This window comes from Chelonia mydas, chromosome 10 (assembly GCF_015237465.2).
Source record: "Chelonia mydas isolate rCheMyd1 chromosome 10, rCheMyd1.pri.v2, whole genome shotgun sequence".
Classification (NCBI taxonomy): Eukaryota; Metazoa; Chordata; order Testudines; family Cheloniidae; genus Chelonia; species Chelonia mydas.
The window spans coordinates 16,144,272-16,168,711 of NC_051250.2; the positions used below are offsets into that span (position 1 = coordinate 16,144,272).

Consider the following 24,440-nt stretch of genomic DNA (forward strand, 5'->3'; position numbering starts at 1 on the left):
CTGTGGAATCCTGTAGGATTTTGTTTTAATAAGGGCTCTTGGGATGGGAGTATGATCTTGTTATTAGAGTGGGGAGGCTGTGGAGGGAGGGCTCCTGGGTTCTACTTGCAACTATGGGATGCGTCTTGTGTGTTAAAGCACAGGAATCTGGGAGTCAGGACTCCCGAGTTCTATTCCTGGGTCTGGGAATACAGTGGGACCCAATTAGGTTAGAGCACGGAGGACTGGGAGCTGGAATTCCTAGTTTCTGTTCCCAGCTTATACTCTGTCTTGCTATGTCACCTTTGGCAAGTCCTTTCCCCATTGGTCCTTGTTTCCTCATCTGCAAAACAGAACTAACGATACTCATCAGGGACTGAATTAAGGCCTAAGCACTATAGATGTGTACCTGGGGCCCTGCCTCCTGGAGTCATATGGTGACAGAGTCTAAGCTTCAATGCAAAAATAGTTTCTAGCCTTCATAACTGTGACAAAACCCATGGAAATGAGGCCTGTGCCTAACCAATGCAGTGATGTATGACTAGGTTTGCAGATAGCCTGAAATAAGAGCTCTACAAGGCAAGAGCGGCCCCTTTCATCTTACTAAGGTCAGCAAGTTGTTATTACCCCAGTGGCATGGGACCTTGCTGCTGCCACCCCCTCATAACTCTCTGGGGTGATGTTGGCTGGCAGGAGATCTGCTACCACTTCTCTTTGGGTAGGTTGGGGCTTTCCACTCATAGTCCTCTACTTAAGTGGGTGGAGGCTGATTCCTCCCTCTTCTGGTAGGGGTCCCAGCCTGTCTGAACTCAGGGAATAATGATCTGATGATCGGGAAATCCCCAACCTACCCAAAGAGAAGTGGTAGCAGATCTCCTGCCAGCCAACTAGATGCCTCATATATTGGTGGCCGGGCCCCAATCACTGCTTCTCCAAGTAATGGTGGGGCAATATTGTGGGAATGGGGCCACAAGATGCTCTATGTGGAGTGGTGGGGCAACAATCTTCTTGGCTTACATGTATGAGCATAAATCTTCGCAGGTCCAGAGCCTTAGACTGTAAACTCTTTGGGACGGGGATTGTTTTACGTGCCTAGTACCATCATACACAGCTATGGTGCTATATACAATGATACTGATGACAGCATTTTAGGAATGAAAGTGAAGAATACCTATTTAATTGAAACAGCAAGAGAATTTAGACAGAGCCCACCTAACTGCTTAAACTAAACTCTGACTGTGGCACCAGAGCTAACACCTTTAATCTTGCAGAACGTGCCCTAACTTTAATGACCCCAGTAGTTTGCACCTTGACTTTAGATCTCATTTTAAGAGCTCTCCAGCACCCCCTAACACCATGTTTGGGTTCAAGCCTGACTCATTGTTAAGAAGAGCACTCACTGAAATCAACACTAGCACTTCACACTGCATCCTAGGATCTTCCTGGAGGCTTTCTAGCCAAGTACCAATCAAGTCCAATGCTGCTTAGCATTATAAAATTCTAACAAGACCATAACAAAAGCATTGCTAAACAATCTTTTTGTTAACTTCATTATCGTTTATGTTTAGCCTCTTTAAGGAAAGTTTTTGATGTGAGAGGTTTAGACATTTGCCAGTGGCAGGGTTTTTTTTGTTTAAACCAGATTTTTTTTCTCCCTTTGCTATTTACAAAGTCTTCAGCCTATTCTGCCCTCAAGGAATAAAACAGCTTCACAATCAAAACTCCAAATGACAATAAAGTTAACTTTGCTGCTTTTGAACAGACATCTGCTTGCAATGTATACACTGCCAAATAAATTGCTCCAGGTTAGTTACATGTAGTTTTACAACCCTCAAGTCTTTTCCTTCCTGCTTGTCTTTCCCAACAGCCCCCCTATTAAAATACACCAACATATTCAGACAATAAATATCCCACTAATCAGCTCAACATACAGTATTCATAAATTACAGCAGGCACCTGGGGAAGTAAATGCTATATTTGCCAAACACCTTCCATAAAAGACTGTCCCTCTCTGTTTGCCCACTTAAATGAATTCTTGCTACCCTTTTTAGGTCTTAACATCTTGATGTCCTTTCTGTTGTACCACATGGCATACCACACTTGAACCCTATGGTCTAAATGTGTTCTAACAATTCTATACTATGTAAGGACAAATTAATGAAAGCTAATTATCTCTGGCATACTGTAGGTATTTAGGAGCTGAAGTGGGAATTGTCCCGTAACAGAAAGGAAGAGCATCCCCTTTAAGAAAAAAAAAAAAAGAAAAGAAAATACACATAAAAAAAAAAGACAAAATACTACCAGAGAGAGTATAAGGAAAGAATATTTGTAATATAACTTCTTTATTACCAAACTGGAAGGAGTAACCAAGAAGAAAACTTAGATGTATACAGCGAATCACAGGTAAAAGTCATTTAGATTTCTTCAGGTTTTCGCCTCAAAAACTATGTCCACAAAACAGCAGGAACCCTAATCCTTCTCAATTGGAAGGCATGTTATACAATTTGTTTTTTAAAATAGACTATGATCAATAGACAGAAAATCCATGTATATAAACAATGGTGTATTATAAAAGACAATTTAAGAATACAGGTCCATGGATAACATTTTTTGTTAGGATTCTTTTGATATATAAATATAGAAGACTTTGGAAACATGTTGATATTAGCATGTAAAACACAAGTAAATAGAACTGTTTCTCTGGCATGACTCAAAAAATGTAACCATAACTTAAGACTTCATTATATCTCTGATTTCTTGAACTTTAACTTAAGTCCTCAGTTTCCTCAACTACACATGCATTCACTAAATAATATTTAGCTCTTATACTGTGCTTTTCATCTGTAGATCTCAAATTACTTTACAAAGATGGATAAGTATCTTTGTTCCCATTTTACAAGTGGGGAAACTGAGGCACAGAGCATTGCTGTGACTTCCTTCAAGGTCACACAGCACATCAGTGGTAGTGCTGGGAACTAGGTTTCCAGTCTGGTGCCATATCCATTGCACCATGCTAACTCCCCTCAAAATCCAGTAATATCTATACACAACAGGCATGCCTTTATCTCTTTAGCAATGGAGTGAGTAAAGACACTTCCTCAGTATGCTCAGTAGAGTCCCCTGGAGATTGCCAGCATTCCTACAATTGCCATATGTATGGTAACTGAACTAGAAAAGGCTACGTATAGGCTTTGTGTTAAGGCTGGGAATGCTTTATGATATGTTTTATAGCCACCATAGATGACTGATTTAATTTAATGGCTCAGACTGCATTTGGTCTAATAGTCCATTAAGTACAATTCTGCTTTTTCACATTTTAAATGTATTAATTCTACTGTGCACAATTCAACACAAAATCTAGATCCTTCCTGTATAGACTAAGTGTTGAAGATTCAATGTATGCCTGTCATATGACTGTTCTGTATGGAGAAGGGAGTCCACGTCAGAATCTGTATAACTGCAATGCAAAGTGGAACCAGACAGATCAAATAGAACATAGCATCATGAAGACCTAAAAACAAACTGGAAAAGAAGGTAAAAATGTCAGTTTTCCCAAGATGCAGTTTTCACCCCCTTTAGTCAATTCTTAATAGATTAAAACAATAGTTCTGATTATTCAGCACAGTCAATTTTAAAAGGAAGTAAATAGCAGATTTACTTTGGAAGAAAAAACATGAAAATAACCATATGGATTCTTGTGAGTAAGGAATAAAAATCCCCATGTTTTTCTGTATTTTACCAAAAGCTCAATGTATAGATATTCAGCTTGTTTGATTCTGATTAAACAATCTTTATTAAAAGTAGCATATAAATACAAACTGTGGATGAAAATAACCCAATGTTTTTGTATCCCCAGCGTCACAGTGGGAATATGGTTTCTCACTATTCAGAAACATAAAAGCTATTGCCAAATAGAATCAGAAAATAGAGTTGAATGTATGTACGGCTCTATCATTCCCTTAAACTTATTTATGCCCCCTGCTCCCCCAACACGAGGTAGTCTGTAGAAAATAAGCTATTAATAAATGAGCTGAGTTAGGTAAGTAGGGTGCATATTAATATGCTATAGACAAGCTAACAGACCCGTTAAGTACTCTATTACACAACGGTGGTAGGTAATATAAAAATTAGTATAAAACAATATCACCTTACAGAGCAGGAACTCCTATAAAGTTTTGTATGATTAAAGATTTTTTTAAAGGGAATGAATAAAAGAATGGGAGAAAGTGAAAAATATAATATGGACATATTGGTATTTTTAAAAGTTAAAAATCTGAGACATTAACTATGTATAATTTACTTATGGCTGGTAAATGCTATGAACAGGTCATGATTAATGCATGGAACTCAATGCATTTACCAAAATATTAAGATTAATTCAGTTTTATTATTTTTTAGGGGAAAATAAAGAATTAAACCATCCATATATATTACATGTTAAAGTTACATTGAGATTCTGGCTTCTGCATCCTTATACGTGCAAAGATACTTCCTAATCTAAAGCTCTCTTAAGGAGTAATACATAAAGAGGCAGATCAACAACTATGTATTACAAATTATAATATATAATTAAAATAACTGCTTTATGAACAGGCTGGTTTCTGACAGCTTGAAACACATCCAGGCATTTGTCTAGCAGCTGTGATAATTATCCACTGGCAATCTGTTAATTATTGGATTCTAATTAAGAAATATCAAGAAACTGAACTCAAGGTGAGACAGTCTCTGAAAAAATTCTTCAGTCTCCAAGAAGAAGAGTATGTTATTTTCTATTTTTCCTTAGCACTGTGAGATGAGATGGGAGACTAACAGAATGGTTGTGAAAGTTGACTACTACGGGACTCATCCGTAGCTGATTGAAGTCAGTGGAAAAACTCCCATTAACTTCACCTGGCTTTGGATTAAACCCTATGAGTCAATCAAAAAAGGCCGAATCCAGGCCTCATTGACTTCAATGGAACCAGGATTTGGTCCTAAATGTATGACACAATACAATCACAGTTTATTCCAAGTTAAACAATTGTTTTAAATAAATTGTGCACATGTTAATACCAAGTGACAAAGACAAGGCACAAGCTTAAAAATTAAAGTAGTACTAAGGGAATTACTTAACTGCTTAGACAACTGGTTACAGGAGATGGGACTTTTCACAGGTAGGTCAATGGTTCATATTCAGTATTTACTGTTAGCGATCACAATTTAGCATCTGATAGTTATTTACTGGCCTGGGTTCAATGGTGCTTTCCATTTCCAAGTAAACAAGTATATGCATCACAAAAACTACCACCATGGTTGGCATTAATTAGCCCTCTTGTTGGCAGTTCCAGCAGAGAATCCAAGAACTGAATTGGTAAACTATTTACCTATATAAAGTTCCTTCAGGAAGGGGCTAAGGCAAATTTGGCAGGGTGCTATAGTGAAGCTACACAGCTTTTGCCTGCATTTTACCTTTCTGTATATTAAAGAGGACTGCAATTTTCAGTATTAAGAATGTCAACCTTTAACAAGTATTTTACCTTTTTCTAAAGGAAAGAAAAAGATTGTGCCAAGTCCTACCTTGCCTTTGTACTGATGATATCTTGGTTTGGTTTAAATACAATTGCACTGATTTAACAAAAGAATATGGATTAATATTTTATTCTAAAACTTGACATTTACAGGAATTATGAAAAGTAAAATAGGTGTATTATACAGAAAAATGAACAAATATTAAATATAATTCTATTGAGGCATTGGGATATATCAAGAACAATGCTCAAATTACATCACAGTGGTGGAGAAGACGCCTTAAAAATCTTTATTTATATAATTATTTTGTGCATGCGGTACAAAGATGCATATATTCAAAGACACGCTCTTGCTAAAATATAGTTCCTCACTATATCCAGCACATTGTTTATCCTGCTACTAGATCATGTGATATTTCCAACTGTCAGATGCACTGACAGCTTATTTATTGTGCACCATCTATATATTGTGCATCTATTTATAATCTGGTAATTTGTTTCTAAATACAAGGAAATAATAATAATAAAGAGGGCAATAAACTACTGCCAGTGTGTTTTCACAGTTTGATTGACTGTAATTTCAGTGGATCTCCAGGAGAGGGAGGTTTAAAACTATATACTTCTTATAGAGCAGATAAAGGGATCTAATGTTCTAGGGAAAACTATTTAGGATAAACCAAAAGGAACAAAAAGTGACCCTCCAATCCTGTAAATTACCAGCCACATTTTCATTAGTACAGTACTATATATATAAAAAAACCCCAACATGTAAATTGGTTTCCCTCGATAAAGGCTTTACTGATGCCTGACAATGAAATCCCTTGGGACCCATGTACAATGTACAGAGTAGCATTTTTCTTCAGCGATAACAATGATTAACACTGAATGAGACAAGTGAAGCGTCCTTAACAATAAAGGCTTAATAAACAGGAGAGAATTCCTCCAGTGTGCCATGTGTAAAAGTCATTTGTCTCCTGTCTGAATGACTAGTTCTTAAATTGATTTTAATTAGATACATTAACACTAAACACCATTTGATAGCAGACAAAATGTTACTGCCAAAATCATCTTCCCCTCCCATTGTTGTCATCATGTAGCTACCCTCCTCAAATCTATGTGCTGGTTTCTCATCATCATTTTTTACATAAAATTAAAATTTCTCCCTTGCACTTTCGAAACTCTGTACAACACCTTCACTGCCTACATTTCAGCCTTCATTTTCTCAAACTGCTATGCTTCTCCCAAGCCACCCACCTTAAATAGCCCATATGTACCTTACCTTCCCATTCATTTCTATGCCTCTTCCATGCCACTCCTTCTTGCAACTCCCTTCCTATCCTCATGTACCAAATGACTATAGTCGTAATTCAAATCCCTCCCTAAAACACACATCCACCAAGCCTGTCAATGAGAACAATTCATTGTAGTCAGTAGTATGAATCCACATAAAAAAAGATATTCACAGTCATTGATCCTCAAGTATAGTGTGTGCTTGGAATGTTCTCTATGTGTATTCAACTGGAAACTCTTTGGGGCAGGGACTGTGTTTTCCTGTATGCTTTAACAATGTTCAATAAATAATCATTTGGGCCCAATTGTATAAATCCTTGCTGAAGTGAGCAATCCTTGTTCATGCATGTAATTCAGTGGGTTCAATATGATTCTTTGTATGACTAAAGGTTTGAAAGATCAGATCCTAATACTGATTTCCTATATGGAAACCTCCCTTAGCACTAAGTCAATATGTTTAATGTATCACAATATGGCAGATATTACTTTAAAACTCGTCATAAAAGTTAAAGTTCATAGGATTACGCCCTCAGGCATAAATTATGAAAAACAAAGTTACATATGGGATATTTTATTTCTTTAAAGGGACAGGTGATTTGAAATCGAGTTATTTAGAAAAAAGTGAAAAGTGGTTTCAGGTATTACACCTGCTAATGGCTTATGGTTTTAAATTCACATTTTCTTTTTAAAATTTTCCTTTCCCCCGTTGCTGTCTGAAAGATTTACACAAATAAACAAATTTGACTATGTGTACAGTGGAAACTGTGAAAGGGGGGAAATCAAGAAAAATATTTTTTGCTAACCTTTCAGTAATAGTCATCGTAGATGTTATTTGTAACAATAGTAAGTAAAATATAACGGAAAGTAGTGAGTTTTTTAGCTTGATTGTATGCCTATCAGTGTTTTAAAAACGACAGGATATCAGTTATGATTATTCCCTGATAAAAATGTTCCTATTCTGCTGCATAGTATACATTCAGATTCTGAACTGTGAACAACAAGTGTTAAACTGAGGTATTTTCTATTATTAGAGATTGGACTGGTAGCACTGCCTACTATTAAGATTGCTTGACACTTCCAATTATAAGACTCCGATTTTGGTTGCCTATCACTTTACCAAACTAACTGTTCAAGCTGAACTTTTACATGCCAGGGGTCTACCTGAGTCAAAAAAAATTTTTTTTTTTGATGTTTAGTTCCACAATTTGTTTATTTTTGTTCACAACTTTTGTTTACTTCCCTGAGGGATGGGCTAGGATTTATAGGAAGACGTGTTTTAATGAGGAACATAAAGCAAGAGAGGGTAAAGACACAGTAGAATGGGTTGGTTCTCTAATAATTTCCTTCATTCATTCCAGACCACCTTAGAATATATCAAAAAGATACAGGAATTGTCTAAGTCAGTGGTGAGGGCTCCGGCTGGGGTTGTAGCCTTTGGGGTGGGCTGGGGATGGGGATGAGAGACTTGGGGTGCAGGAGGGTGCTCTGGGCTAGGATTGAGGGGTTTAGAAGGTGGGAGGGGGATCAGGGCTGGGACAGGGGGTTGGGGTCCAGGAGGGACTCGGGGTGCAGACTCCGGGCAGTGCTTACATCAAGCAGCTCCCAGAAGCAGCGGCATGTCCTCCCTCTGGCTCCTAAGTGGAGGTACGGCCAGGTGGCTCTGCATGCTGCGCTGCCCCTACAGCTCCCATTGGCCGCAGTTCCCAGCCAATGGGAGCTCCAGGCGCGGGGGCAGCATGTGGAGCCCCCTGGCTGCTCCTACACATAGGAGGAGCCGGAGGGGGGACATGCCACTGCTTCTAGGAGCTGTGGCACACGCGTGGAGCGGTCCATGAACCTTCTCCCCAGCTGGAGCACGGGAGTGGGGCAAGCCCCAGACCCCACTCCCCAGCAGGAGATCCCGGGCTGGATTAAATTGGCTGGCTGGCCGGATGTGGCCCGCGCACCGTAGTTTGCCCACCCCTGCCCTAAGTACTTTTCACTTTACTGACGCTGCTTTTCTGAATGGCCCCAGCTTGTCCTCCTTCAAAACTACCTCTATGCCTTTCTTCTACAGTCCATTAGGGTCAGGAAGAGGATTCCAGACACATCTGCCACATCTCCACTCTCTTTTCCTTAAAGGCCCTTCCCCAAGGAGGTTTTATAAATGATTGTCCTCTATATATTTTTTAAGAATTTTCTTTAATTAAAGCAAAATTTTAGGAAGTAACTAAGATAAGGCCATTAAGATAAGAATTGGAAACTGTACTCTAACCAAAGTGATTTACCTAGTTGAGCCAAACCCCTCTTCCTCCTATAATTGTATTCGCAAAAAGAAAAGGAGTACTTGTAGCACCTTAGAGACTAACCAATTTATTTGAGCATAAGCTTTCGTGAGCTACAGCTCACTTCATCGGATGCATACTGTGGAAAGTGTAGAAGATCTTTTATACACACAAAGCATTTTTTCATGCTTTGTGTGTATAAAAGATCTTCTACACTTTCCACAGTATGCATCCGATGAAGTGAGCTGTAGCTCACGAAAGCTTATGCTCAAATAAATTGGTTAGTCTCTAAGGTGCTACAAGTACTCCTTTTCTTTTTGCGAATACAGACTAACACGGTTGTTACTCTGAAACCTATAATTGTATTGTTTCTCTCAAAAACAAAATACATTAGTCACAATCCTACTGTACTAAATATGTCTAGTAACTATATTTATGAAATAAATACACTTTTGTGGTTTTGGTAATAGTTATAGTCAAAGTTGGAACATCACAGGTTTGACTGTTTTTTAATTTTGCACAACAGAATGACAAAAACAATCATACACTGAAATGAATTTTTCACACACCCATACATGCACGCACACCCACCACGTGGCAAGTTTTCCCATGTCTTCTCTTTAAAAAGTACATTTTTCAGACTAAATATCTACTTAGACAGCATTTTTATGTCAGTGAGATGAGGACCAATTGAAAATTTGTTGAAGCAAAGTTGCAACACATCTGATGCAAGCTAACTGCATATTAATTTGTAATAATTGTATAACATTATTTAACTTGTTGTGACTTAAAACTTCACTTTTGAACTCACCTTGGATCAGGCTGAGAAAATTTATTATTCAGGTTCTCATATCCAAATTGATTTAGTATTGTAACCACAAGCATAGGAGCCAAAGACTGGGCTGGCTTAGTAAATAAAGCATTGGTACCAAAAACCATGGAGGAAAGTGGTGATCTGAAATATTCAAGACAAGTATTAATCCATATTACATAGTATATAAATATACATCACTTACAGCACTTATTATATTCATTATTTAAGTACTGTTCAGACTCAAATATTAACCATCAGGATACATAACTGCATAATTACCATCAACATTCTAGTCAGTGAATGGTCCAGATATCATAATGAAATGACTACATTCCAGTTAGATAAGTAGTTTTTTTTAAAAAAATCTATAAACATACCTTTTATACTATCTTAGGTCCCCACAACTATCTTACTTGACCATAAATAAAAGAATCAGGGATCTAACAGAACAGTGTCAAAGGGCCTAATCCAAAACCCGCTGAAGCTAACTGAAGGATTCACATTGACTTCAATGGGCTTTGGATCCGGCCCATAGTCTGGTGATTCAAGAGTTGCAGCTGCATACAATTAACAAGGAAAAGAGAAAAACAGGATAGACTTATATTTGTAAAAGATGTGATTTGGTACTAGAAACTGATTTAGTCAAGCGCTCTTCATGTATTAAGTGTTCTTCAAACAAAGCAATCCGATTGTTATTCAGAATAATTTCAAGTCTTGTATATGGACTGGGGGAACGTCATATCAAAAATATTTTTAAATTGTAAATTACACCACTTCACCTTCAAGTTACTGAAGAAAATTCAATGTACCACTTATGAGATTTGGTCTACATACACACTGACCCCAATCCTGCAAGGACTTATACCCAGGTTCAATTTTATGCATTGGAATAGTCCCACTGAAGCTAATGGAACTATTCACAGGTATAAAGTAATATACATGCTCTAGTCTTTGCAGGATTTGCCCTTAGAGGGAGCCTGATTCCCCTTCTCCCCCTCAAAAAGCACTGAAACCAGAAACCCCACTGGTATAAAAATCAGTATATTTGTGAGAGCAACAGGAAGTTAATTGCACTTTGATATAAATCAAAAAGATACATGAATCACAGTACAGCATATCACAGCAAGTTTTATCAATTTTTATTTAAAAAATTGAACGGCAGCTACACAGACTTTGAATTTTGCTTGTTAAGTGGTATAGTTCAAACATTCAGATACCTTCTCTATATTAGAAAGGCTCTATCCTGCCAACTCTTAAGCCTCTGAGTAATATTAGACATGGGAGTATTTCTACTGAAATCAACATGACTAACCATGTGAATGTTTGTGGGACTGGGCTCTTATAAATATAATAGAGTTTACAATGGAAGTGTTTAAATTCATTCCTTTGTTAAATTTACTCAGGGCCTAATCCTGCAGACATTTATGCATGTGCTTACCTTTACTTGTGTGTGTAAATTAAGCCCTTAAAGCAAGTGTTTGCAGGATTGGAGCCAAAGAATGTCACAATAATTTCTGCATTTATGTGGACATAATCTGGGAAAAAGTTATTTAATAACATAATATTTCAAAAGACTTAAAGCAATGTACAATAATAATGAATTCCCATTCACTTATCATATTAAAAGTAAATATAAAGTGAAACTTCTTAAAAATAGTTGTAATTTAAAAAAAAATAGAAATCTTTTTTTTTTTTTTTTTACCAAATTAAGAATCCTTTTTAGATTAATATGTTCAGAGTGTTCTTGAAACTTAACTTTGGTATAGAGAATTTGATGACACTAGCTACAGTACATTTTGTGAGCAGTAGTAAGATCAACATACCTCCGTTTGTGTTTTATTAAGTCTGCATCAACAATATCTGCCAAGGGCAGATTAAACAAACTGAATGACGCTTGAACAATTACCCTATAAAAAGACAAAATATTTCAAAATGTTGATAGATATTAAACATACTTTTTTCAATAAGAAAACTGTATTGGATGGTTTAGTGTGTGTGTGTGTGTGTGTGTGTTTCTCACACACACACACACACACACACACACTTTACTCTTTCATCAAGTAAATTAACACAGTGTTATTGCTTCAAATTAAAAATGGCTATTAGGTCTATTTAAAGATCAGTTCTCCAAATAAATATTAGAGCTGTTACTTTAATCAAGAATTAGAAACCTGTATACAAACCTAAAACTTTCTCAACTCTTTTTGGAATTTCAAGATAGTAGCTTGGCATTGAAGTGAAAGATGACACTTACTGAGGTTATTAATACCAACTTAAACTGACTTGAATGGAGAAAAGGAACATCTCAGAAGAAAGAACTAAAATTCTCCTCCAGAAATCTGAAAAAGGACATGCAGAGGACTGGAAGGGAAAGATTGGAAACAAGCTTAAAACAAGCGACAGAATTAGAATGATAAAAGGTAAACAAATACATTTAACACATGATCAATAGAACCAAATGAAACAATAAACAGGATGATAGATTTGCATGTATTGCTAAGTTTTGGTAAAATTAGGTTCAAATTACAAAAGTCCTTTTTGGGCTAAATAACCTTCACATATCTTGAGAGATTTTTTTCCTAAGGAAACTTCAATACTTGAAATGAGGAAAATATATTACTGGATAATGTAATTCAGTTGTCACATAGTTCTTAGTTACAATAGCCCATGACTGAAATCCTGGAGGGATTGGGGCTGTGGGTGGGTGGGGGGGAAGGGGAGAAGAGAGAGAGAGAGAGAAAGAAAATATATGCAAAGAGGACAGGCAAGGTAGGAAGGGAAGACCATGAAATTAACACCATCCTATTCTAATTGAGAAGGCTGTTTTTAAAAATGTTTAATGAAGGATTTCCTTTTGAGGGTTTTCCACACCTCGCTGATCTACCTGTTCTGTGAAATAACCTTGAGGTTTCATGCTATAGCAGTACCAAAGAAAACAAATTTAATGTTGTTTAGCCAAGAGTGACTTGAATTGCCAGCATTTTTGTGGGGTGGAGGGATCTAAAATCTTTAATTTTTCAATATTAAAAGAAAAGGGAAAAGGAATAGTATGAATCTAAATAACAGAAACTCTACTAGCTACTCTGTAAACTAAAATAAAGTTTAGAACTGAATTTCTCTTGCACTCTGTTAGTACTCAGTTTCAGGCCAAAGGCGGTTTAGAAGGAACTGAGTGCAGTTCGTCCGCGCAGCGCTAGATAGCCTCGAGACAGGGAGAGCACGTGTGAGCCAAACAGACACTGCTGCCTAAAATCTCCAAACTGAGGCACAGGGACTCAGATACACCTACAGTGGGAACACCAATAGGGACACTACTTGAAGAAGTGGTGGGAAACTGCTGTTTGAGTAAACGGGAAAGTCTGTGTCAATGGAATCTGCATTTGACCAACGTTAAAACTGATGTGGCTGGAGACAATGCTGCAAACTCTAATTATTGTATATATTAGATTGTTAATTTTAAAAAGAAAATAGAAGCAGTAACTAAAAGTTGAAATACTCTTAAACAAGAGTTGCCATTTTAATTGCAGCTCCTTTTCAGACCCATGAAACAGAACAAAAGGAAAAGAGCAAAACTTATAGTAGGAAATTCTTCAAGCTACCACAAGGGTATGACAAAAAGAGTGTAAAAACAAAGTGACCTAACAGACTCCATTCACAAGGCGTAGCAAGCTGTTAATTTTTTTAAAAAAATAGTATCCTTGAAGGTATATATTTACTTACATGTTTGTTGTGAGATAAACAGCCAGCAGGTAGTAGTGTTCTGGTCCTAGAACAAACATGACAGCGGCAGCTATTCCTTCTAAGTAAAAGGAAAACAAGATGATCCTGTAATATCCAAACTTCTTCAGCAAAGTATGACTGAGAAGCACAAGGCACTGAAAACATAATAGATACATATTAAGTATATACTTAATACAGTACTTCAGCACTTTTTAAGAAAACAGAGTTTTGGATGCTATAAATGGTTTACTGCTACACAGTACTTCTACTAATTAGCAAACATGCATATTTTCTAAAAGGGGAAATCTGAATCAGTAACATTTTCAAATGCGCTCACAAATTAAGAACATAGGAACTGCACAAACAGAAAAGATGATAGGACCATCCCACTGGTCCTATCTCTGGTTTAAAACAGATGCTTCAGAGAAGAATGCTCTCCCTTCACCCAGAATCAGTCTGTGCACTACTCTACATTGGGGTAGATATTGCTTCCCACTTCAGATAGTAACCAGCTCATACCATAGAGCATAATGTCTGATATCCCTTATGCAGTTTATTTTGCAGTGTGTTCATAGTGAAAAGTGTTTCTTACCATTTGAACTTAGACTACTGGACTGAACAAAATGTGTGGTTTTCTTTTAAAGCTTGTGGAACCTTAGAGACTAACAAATTTATTTGTTAGTCTCTAAGGTGCCACAAGTACTCCTCGTTCTTTTTGCTGATACAGACTAACATGGCTACCACTCTGAAATCTTTTAAAGCTGTAATTTTTCATTAACATCACAATGGCTCTGATATCAATGGACATATATGGTAAACTTCTACTACCTCTATTACTCAGTGTCACTTTTGTAATTGATAAAACAGTTTCATTGGGAAATCCTATTGTAACAGGTTACTAGTTTTGCTTCTATTGTAGAAAAAGGTATTGGGAAAGGTAGATACTGAATGCACAGTACTCATAGTTCCATTTCAAGTTTCCAGATTTCAACATGCAACAATCTACACAAAGTGCTAGCAACAATAAAATATCAGCTTTTTGGATGTGTCGCATCCAGTAATTCACTTTTGACTGCATACGCTAATAAAAAGAATGAAGAAAACCAATTCACAACCTGGAAAAGTTAATTTATAAAAACGTTGTTTTTCTACAGAACACTGATGTTTTGGTCACAGATTGTGCTAACTTTTAAATCTAAAGCAAGTTATAGTTTGAAAATGTTGAGCAAAAGGTCTATGTGAATCTAAAGAAGAGAATCAAATCCATAAATTCAGTATTGAAAATTATCCTTCAATTTTTTCATATTCGGGCATTAGAAATCCACACATGCATTATGTCACAAAAGTCTGAATTAAAACACTTTAAAATAAAAACATCAGAAAAATGTTTAGTCATGAAGCCCACAGAAATAATTTAGACCAAAACTGACCTTTAGATGTTGAGCCCCTAAGTAACCTGAATAGTACCAGCAAAGAAAGATACTACTGCTACATGCCAAACCCTTTAGAAGCTTGGGGAGTTCCCTATGTCCTGAGGTAAGAAACTGAGACTCAGGGATGAAAATCAAGCACAGATACCACCTTTAAGGAAAAGTCTATCACTATTAAAAAGCAAACCCAGTACAGCTGGATTCCATTCTTTCATACATTAGCAAAACTGTCAACTAAATTCTAGAAGCAAAATCTTTATTACTAGTGACATAAGAGGTAGAAAGAACATAGCTCACAGTACAGAAGTGGGACTGAAAAACTTGGCAACTCTCACCTGTACTGTGAGGGAATAAATACAAAATTCCACAATGTCATTTTACAGAGTCACTTTTCTGATGATATGGTAATTGCATTTTAATAAAACACAGAATGCTCTTTTTGCAAAAAGTTATGAGAAAGGATAGTTTAGAGTTAGGCCCACAGCAAAAAGAATGGTTAAAACACTCCATAATTTGTATATAGAATTTTTAAGATCAGTAGAATCATACACTAGAATTTTTCCCCATGATGTTTCCTGATTCACAACTCCTCAGGATTATCATCCTCACTTTATGGTAACAAACTTTTTATTGAACTTATTTTTGGTTAAAATATTTAAGATGTTGTTTCACCCACACTTGCCTATTGTGAAATTACATTTGTCTTCTTATCTTGTCCTCCTTGCTTTTGAGAAATAGTTGTTTATTTTCTGGACACTCCAAATAAACAATTAAATATCTTAAACTATATATATATATTTGTTACAATAGGAAGTTAGCAAATAAAAACAACAGATTGAGGCATACCTTAAAGACAATTGGAGTTTCAGTCTTAAAACATGATTTCATGATCTCTATTATGCTCTAACATATAATCAAAGTAATAGTGTTTTAAGATTAAGATTTAATACTGAAAATGCACTAAAAAGTTACAGTGATAACAAGCTTTAATGCACAAAAATTAAACTCTTCTTTTTTCTTCCATCCCTCACTTTCCATTTTCAAATGGGATGACATTTTGAATGTACATAGTGCCTTTTATTTTTCTAATATAATGATACACTATATACCCAGGTATATGGTTCGCATCACTGTCAGATTTGAGCTCCTTCCATGAGTTACAAGATAACAATGCTCTCTTTCCTTCAATACTAATTAGCCACCAAGATTAATGATTTCAAACTCAATAAGCATTTCACAAAAGGAAAGCACTCCCCTTGCAGTTTTCTTCCCATATTTAATCACTTTAAACAGCATCAATCCTCATTGTTAGACACAGAGTGGGTTGAAGATTCAGCACAAAGAAACAAAAGGCAAACACATTTTTGAATGCTCCACACATGAATAGAATAAATCTTAAAAAAGATTGTGGCAAATATTATGAGGTAATTCAAGCTTTCTTCTTAAAAAACTGAGTACCATGCAGAGTAATGAGCAGGTTAAGCAGGGAATTGACACAAGTGGCTGTAATACAAAGAAGTACAAATCTGACTGGAACTATATGTTAAAAAAATTATCTATTATCTGACACTTTGTGAAAATGTATTCATATTTAGATATAGTAACAGATATGTAATGCATATTATTTTAATGAACTGGACCTCATTTCATCATAATTAAGAAAAATCAACATGCCGTGGGAGCGTCAAGCTCTAGTGCTTCAGAAACTTTGTTGGAGTCTTTCAATAAAAAGACTGTATTTCCAAGAAAAATATTAAATCAGTCGATGCTTTAGGCTTCAATTTTTAAGTCCTTTGATTGCAACACCAGGGCATATTCAGGATATGCATCCTATCCCACACACCAACTGCCATCCCTTAATAGAAGCCATGATCTAGTTTTGTAAAGGCCAGACAAGCATAATCCACAAAGCAGCTTTCTTTTATGTAGGCTGGATGCTTTACAGTAAGTGAACTTCAGGACACTGCTGTCGGAGAATTCTCTTGTTATATCTTGAATTTGAAGGGACAAAACCCAAGAAAAATAAGGTCACAGCAAACTTTATACAGTTCAGTGGCCTTCTAGATAATGAATCTTCGGGAAGCAGAGAGAAATGTGTTTTCTGAAAGATTGTTCATTTTAGACTGTCATGTTGATTTGATCAGCAGTGATTAGTATATATTGAGTGTAAAGTTATTGAGGCTGTCCTAATTTCTGTAGTTTCTGTCAGATATATTCCTATCTTACTTACTTACAATAAAGAAGTTTATTACCTAGGTGTTTTTTTGAGTTATAGAAGAGACCTGTAAAATCTCTGGAGGGGCAGGGAGTTTTAATGGTAGATATTTATAAGTTCTGCAGCAAAGAAAATATATTAGTTGTATTTAATTGCTGTATGTCAGCAGAAGCTTAAACTATAACAAATTCCTAGCTGTGCATTAAATTACTACTTTTCCATGTCTCCTTTTATATGTATTAATTTATTTATTAAAAAGAACACAAGTTGTTCACATTAAGAATGAATGGCCTGATTTTCAGAAGTGCTAGGCACTCAAAACATCTGTATATAGTCTGCAGATGCTCACTATTTGAGAAAATCAAACCATAAACGTTTAAAGTAAATCTATGGAAAGTTTTTGAAGATCAGCTTTATACAAGTTTTTAGGGGGGCATGAGCAGGAAGATTTTATTTATTCATCTAAAAACAAGTACACTTGTCTTCTCTGTGGGGCATCTTTTTGCATATTTTTTCTCTCACTCCTCTCCCACTGCTGTCCACATCTAATCCTTTTGTTCCTCTTTCCCTTCCAGTGCAAACCATATTTGGTTCTCTTGGGATGAGATCTTGCTCACCATCTACATCAGTGGTTCTCAACTCTGGTCCACCGCTTGTTCAGGGAAAGCCCCTGGCATGCCAGGCCAGTTTGTTTACCTGCCGCATCCACAGGTTCAGCCAATCGTGGCTCCCACTGGCCACGGTTCCCCACTCCAGGCCAATGGGGGCTGCGGGAAGGGCAGCCAGCACGTCCCTCGGCCCACACTGCTTTCTGCAGCCCCCTGCAGCCCCCATTGGCCTGGAGCCGCGATCGGCCGAACCTGCGGACGCGGCAGGTAAACAAACCGGCCCGGCGCGCCAGGGTCTTTCCCTGAACAAGCGGTGGACCAGAGTTGAGAACCACTGTTCTACATGCAGATGATGAATGAATGACAAAATGAATTAGAAGGCGTCACTCCCTCAAATGCAGGTGAGTTGACAGACCTTGCTTTGTTAGATCATCTAGCCCCTTCATCAATTCCCATGATGATGCAGAGAATGTTCATTTGGGGGAGGACGGTTATACCTAACATTTATTTTCCAGAGTTCTGTCCCATCTAGTTTTAAATGTCTGAAAGCAATGGGGATTTCCTCACCATCCAGAAACATTAAAATAAGGAAAATTAACACCAAGTTCTTCAATACATTTCACTTTTAGGATATTTTTTCCTGATACTATTTTCCTTCTCTTATTCTAAATTGTTAAGCCCCTGAAACACAAAAACATTTACTTTCTCTTCTTGTTGACTGTTATTTTATCTGCCTACCCTCCTTCTCTCTGCTACCCTATGCTGCCTGTTTGGCTAGACTAGACAGATGACACTAAAGTTCTTTTTATAATGTTGGTGCACAAGATTTGTTCCTCAGACTAATAAAAGGTTTCTGCCAGATACAGTATTTTGTCCAAGCAGTGTAAACAGATACTTTAATTACTGAGAACTAGCACAAAAGTAAGCTGCATTTTCCTTTTAAATAAAAGTTTAAAAGCATTGTTGCATACCTGAGGACAAATAAAGCCAGCCCCATACATGATGCTTCTTATAAAAGAGGAAAGGACATCCTTAGGGATGAGATTATCCGCAAAGATCATCATGAAATTGTTGCAGAAGGCTAGGTGGAAGACTTGAAAGAAGTTCATGGTCACAAAAAGTATAAAGTTTTTCTGTGTCATTATCTGTTTGGTCAATGAAATTACAGAGGACCAGGAGAGAGCTTTATCATTATTTTCTAAGCTAGTGTTCTCCACGGGAGTTTCTCTCTGTTCATACTGACTAGTGCTATATATGCCAGTGTAACACATACAAGCAGTTGCTAGTGCTGCAACCAAAACGGTAAAGGTTTGAAAATAGGCAAAATTTTCCATATTATCTGATATTAGACCACAAAAAAGAATGCTGGTTGATCCAACTAATGTTGCCACTTGGTTATATTTAATAAGCTGAAGTCTACTTTCATGTCTAGTTGAAATCTCTGCAAAGAGCGCACATTGTGCTAGCAACACAAATGTAAGCAAGCCATCAAAAGCACATAAAGCAACAATAAGGTGAAGACCATTAAGCCAGTCACCTTCCTGATAATGTTTCCAAGGAAACCAGGGAAGCAGAAAAGCTAAACCATACAATGGTGCTCCATATAAAATTGAAAACTGACGTCTTGAGCAGCATGGGACTTTGGAGTTGTCTTGAATATACCCAAAGAGAGGGTCATTAATGGCATTCCAGATCATAAAAACTACCTGAGAAGAAAAATACAGAATTTCTCATTAGTGATATTTTTCTGTAGGATTCATCAAGACATACATAACATCTGGAATAACAAAAGTCCTGACCTATATGATGGAAAGGTTAAACGTATTTTGTATGTTGTACACTCACAAACAAACGTTAAGTATATTTGTATGTAGAGTCATCTAAATTAAACTATTTCTAAATCTCTACTAACAGAGGATACTGATGCACAAACAATGAAGTACACCATGTCATATTTGTTTAATGTACAATTCTACCTGGAAAACAAAAGAGGAAAGCTTGCCAAATGGAAATGGACTAAGGCCATATTTTTAAAAGTACTTAAGTGCTTTAAGATACCTACTGGCACGTAGTAGGATTTTCAAAAGTGGGTGTTAGGCATTTAGGTGCATTTGAAAATCCTACTGAGTGCCTACCTGCATTGTTAGCTGCCTATATACCTTTAAAAATCTGGCCTTAAAGGCTCAGTCCTGCAAAGACGTACACACATGGCCCTTCATCTTGCAAACCCTTGTGCATATAAGTAACTTTGAGAACATGAGTAGACCCTTTTAATTCATTGGGACTACATACATGCATACGGTTGCTCACATAAGTAAGGGTTTTCAGGATCATGGCCATATTTAACTTTAAACAACAATTTAACACATGTATAAATCTTTGCTGAACAGGGACATAAAATTGGTAAAGAAAAACTTTATTTTGAAGTTTGTCAGAGTAACAAACATACTTCCAACAATGGATTTTTTTTTAAATCTAAAAACTATTAATAAACTTTGAATGTACCTATAATTTATTAAGGATCACATATTTAATTATATTTGCAGTATGTCAATAATTGATTCATCAATGAAGCAGAATTATTTCATTATTATTATACAAACGCTGTGCACAACAATATGAAAATCCATGTTCCAATGTACTATACCTGTGCTTGATGAAATGCTGTTTCTGAAATCTTGTATTGGTTTAAGAAAACCTTAACATAGTAGAAATTAAAGATACTGTTCATCATTCCAGCGCCTAGTGTGGTCATGGAATATGCCAGGGCATTAGGATGAATTCCTAAAACAAACTTCATTTTCCAAATTGTGAATGTCTCCTCTTCTTCTAATTATAAAAAAAGAAAAATACTTATAATTACTTATTGATTAAGTACAATTGATATTTATAATCCTTGCTAATAGAGGACGACTGAATTCCATGTTACAGCGTGCCACATTTTAGTTTTACTACTTCGGAAAATGAAAAGCCATTGGAGATTTGCCTATGTTAGGACTGCAAGAAGGGATCCCTAGAGTCCATGTTGGTCAACTTTATCATTCAGTCTCTTTCCAACTTTCAAAATGTACAACAAAATGTCTATAAAATTGAGTCAATAAGCTACAGTATTAAGATATCAATGAAGTTTCTTAATTTTGTATGAGTACTTAAAATACCTATGGTACATGTGTATCGAAGAACAAATTTATCATTTGTCAAAAATAGTATCCCTAGACCCCAGTCTTGCACTGTAATCACTAGTGCAAACCCATACTCTGGTACCGTGCTAGTAAATCAAGACTTTTTTTTAAATCTTTTTTTTCTAGTTTCCCCCCCAAAATTTACATGTACATTTTATATTTATCTATACAATTAGATTTGACACAAAGTCTGCAACTGCTTACCCCAAAATATTAGACAATGGGATCCTCAGTTTCAGAAAGTTTGTGAACCTTATTATTTCCCTCATAAATCCTTTTTGCAGAAACCAAACAAAACTCTAGAGGCATACCTAATGACAATCTGGAATATAGGATCTGAAATAGCTATTCAAACCACTGGCTGAACTTAGTCCAGTGCATTGCCTAATGAACTGGCCTATATATCTAGTGCAGGGGTTCTCAAACTGGGGGTTGGGACCCCTCAGGGGGTCACAAGGTTATTACAGAGGGGGTTGCAAGCTTCCGGCCTCCACTCCAAACCCTGCTTTTCCTCCAGCATTTATAATGGTGTTAAATGTATTAAAAAGTGTTTTTAATTTATAAGGAGGGTTGCACTCAGAGGCTTGCTATGTGAAAGGGGTCACCAGTACAAAAGTTTGAAAACTACTGATCTAGTGCTCCATATCAAGGTTGGTACCATATTCCCTCTTGCAAGAAGTGTACCTCTCCAACTGTGCAATGCTGTAAATATGTATGATGATTCCTTTCTACCTCCCCTTCCGCTGGTCTACCTATATCTATCCTAATAATGAGATTTAACTTTGTATGAATCAGGAAGGGGTAACCAGGTATGTTTAAAGTTCCAAATTTCCTAATGGCAACTAATGTACACGTGAGCTAGAGGATCCCACAGAGCAAAACAGACGGCGTTATTTAAGCAGGTAATAGATAGGTCCCACTGGATTCAGCTGACCACCTTCCCACTCAAATAGACTTCAAGGTCAGAAGGGACCATCGTGATCATCTAGTCTGACCTCTTGCACATTGCAGGCCTCAGAACCTCACCCACTCCTGAAATAGACCCCTAACCTCCAGCTGAGTTACTGAAGTCCTCAAATCATGGTTTAAAGACTTCAAGTTACAGAGAATTCACCATTTACATTAGTTTAAACCTGCAAGTGATCCATGCCCCTTAGTGCAGAGGAAGGTGGAAAAAACCTAGCCAATCTGACCTGGGGAAAAATTCCTTTCTGACCCCAAATATGGCAATCAGTTAGACCCTGAGCATGCGGGCAAGACCCACCAGGCAGATACCTGGAAAAGAATTCTCTGTACCAACTCCAAGTCCTCCCCATCTAGTGTCTCATCTCCAGCAGTTGCAGATTTTTGCTACTGGCAGTCGCCATTGGGCCACTTGCCATCTTAGTCAGTCCCATCATACCATCCCCTCCATAAACTTATCAAGCTCAGTCTTGAAACCAGTTAGGTTTTTTCCCCCACTAGGAAGGCTGTTCCAGAACTTCACTCCTCTGATGGTTTTTTGTCTAATTTCAAGCCTAACCTTGTTGGTGGCCAGTTTATAGCCATTTGTTCTTATGTTCACTTTGACATTTAGTTTGAATTACCAGAGAGGGAGAGGAGTTTTTATCCCTCTGATGTATTTATACAGAGCAATCATACTGCATATTACTTGCTTCTCTCCAAGAAGCAATGACCAGGAGTAAAAGAAAACTAGTACCCAAGGTAGAGAGATGAAAATGGATTCCAAATGGTAATACTAAGCCCTGTCCAAACTGTGCTAGCTGACAGACACCATGCTCAGGTCGCCATATGGAGTCAGAAAGGAATTTTTCCCCAGGTCAGATTGGCTGGGGTTCCCAAACTGTAATCTATTGGGCACTTGTTAGCGGTCCTCAGAACTGGCTGGTCACATCTTTTTTACGTCTTTTAAACCACATTAAAATGTAGCTACAAATACATTATACTTTCTAATGTTGAGTGTAAGCAATTTCTGTAATTGACAGAGATATAACTGCAAATGGAAGGGAAAGAGGTCTGCATGATTTTGAATAGGAGGGAAGGTGAATACATGAAACATGATCCAACTTTACAAAAAAAAGTCAGAGAACCCAAATTCTAATGGTTACCAAGCATTGCTCCTTTTTAATACTACAGAACTGTGCTTGACAACCAGACAGAAGGGTCTAGTGGACAGTTCACTGGACTAGAAACTTGGAGACCTTTGTTCTCTGTAGAGTTGGGCAAGTCACTATTCCTTTCTCCAACAGTCCTACCCTTCCCCATCTGTAAAGTGTCACCCTTCTTTATAAATATTAAGGGTCTACGGATGAAAAGTACTATATAATTTCTAGGTATTATCATGGATAATTATTTTCAAACATGGAAGCAGCTGCTACCATGCTTCAGTGTGGCCAGCGATTCCTCACCAAACAACAGCACCATGGGAAGTTTACAATAAAAAGACATGATTGGCATCTGTGAGCTGCAGTATACAATCCTGTTTGAAAGCATTTGAACAGAATGAAGCATTCATCCCTAAGGACCCCAGGATGCTTTATAGACCATACATACACACAGAGTTCACTTCAGGAACTATTTTAACAGCATTCACCTATGAGGCCCCTAGACTCAACTATTCCTATCCCTCTCTACTTCACCACCATTCCCACCCTCATAGCCCCCCATCCAATCCCACACCCACAGCTCCCCATTCCTCTGTACTTCACCACCATTCCCACCCCCCATAGCTCACCCATCCTATCCAACCTCCCATAGCTCCCCATTCCTCTGTATTTCACCACCATTCCCACCCCCCATAGCTCACCCACCCTATCCAACTTCCCATAGCTCTCCATTCCTCTGTATTTCACCGCCATTCCCACCCCACCCACAGCTCCCCATCCCCCTGCACTTCACCACCATTCCCACCCCCATAGCTCCCATGGGTGCTGGAACAATTTGCATAGCGGGGGAGCTAAGAGCCACTGAACCAAACTGTAAACCCTGTATAGGATGGAAACCAATTCAAGTCAGGAAGTGTTACAGCACCCCCACACCCCTAGTTCCAGCACCTATGATAGCTCCCCATCCTCCCCCAAACCCCCTTCCTTCTCCCCGGGAAGCCCAAGAACCTACTCCCCGGGAATTAACCCTTCACAGCCTTATCCACTCTGCCCCCACACAGCCATCACTAACCGACTCGTTGTCTCCGCCCTCGGGCCGGAGGCTGCGCAGCTCACTCGGGGGGCAGAACTTAATTTCCTCAAACCCACCTCCCCCCCCGCTCCCACTCCATTGGCTGAGTGGAGGCTTTCTGCACGTGATTGGTCGGCGTTCCGGTCGATCGCTGAGTGGCGGCATGCGATTGGTTATCCGCCGGGCAGGTCAGAGTGCCCGTTTTGAATAATCGTTCCCCTGGTGAGTAAGAAGGCGGTTGCCGATGCCACGTT

General features: G+C 37.7%; 1 protein-coding gene across 3 annotated transcripts; it reads right to left on the reverse strand.

Annotated features, from left to right (window-relative positions):
* Positions 1-2,284: 2,284 nt before the first annotated feature.
* Positions 2,285-24,376, reverse strand: LOC102944155 (transmembrane protein 180). Of its 3 annotated transcripts, none has more exons than XM_037911795.2 (7): positions 24,187-24,376; positions 20,475-20,656; positions 18,799-19,533; positions 13,575-13,729; positions 11,678-11,761; positions 9,852-9,995; positions 2,285-3,501 (listed from the first exon to the last, which is right to left on the reverse strand). In XM_037911795.2, the coding sequence occupies exons 2-7, from the start codon at positions 20,625-20,627 to the stop codon at positions 3,372-3,374; spliced, it is 1,401 nt and encodes a 466-aa protein (XP_037767723.1). In that variant the 5' UTR covers positions 20,628-20,656; positions 24,187-24,376; the 3' UTR covers positions 2,285-3,371. The 3 variants fall into 3 exon arrangements, with proteins under 3 accessions (XP_037767723.1, XP_037767724.1, XP_037767726.1); XM_037911796.2 differs by having other exon boundaries at positions 3,358-5,583; XM_037911798.2 differs by lacking the exon at positions 2,285-3,501 and adding an exon at positions 5,590-6,887.
* Positions 24,377-24,440: the final 64 nt, after the last annotated feature.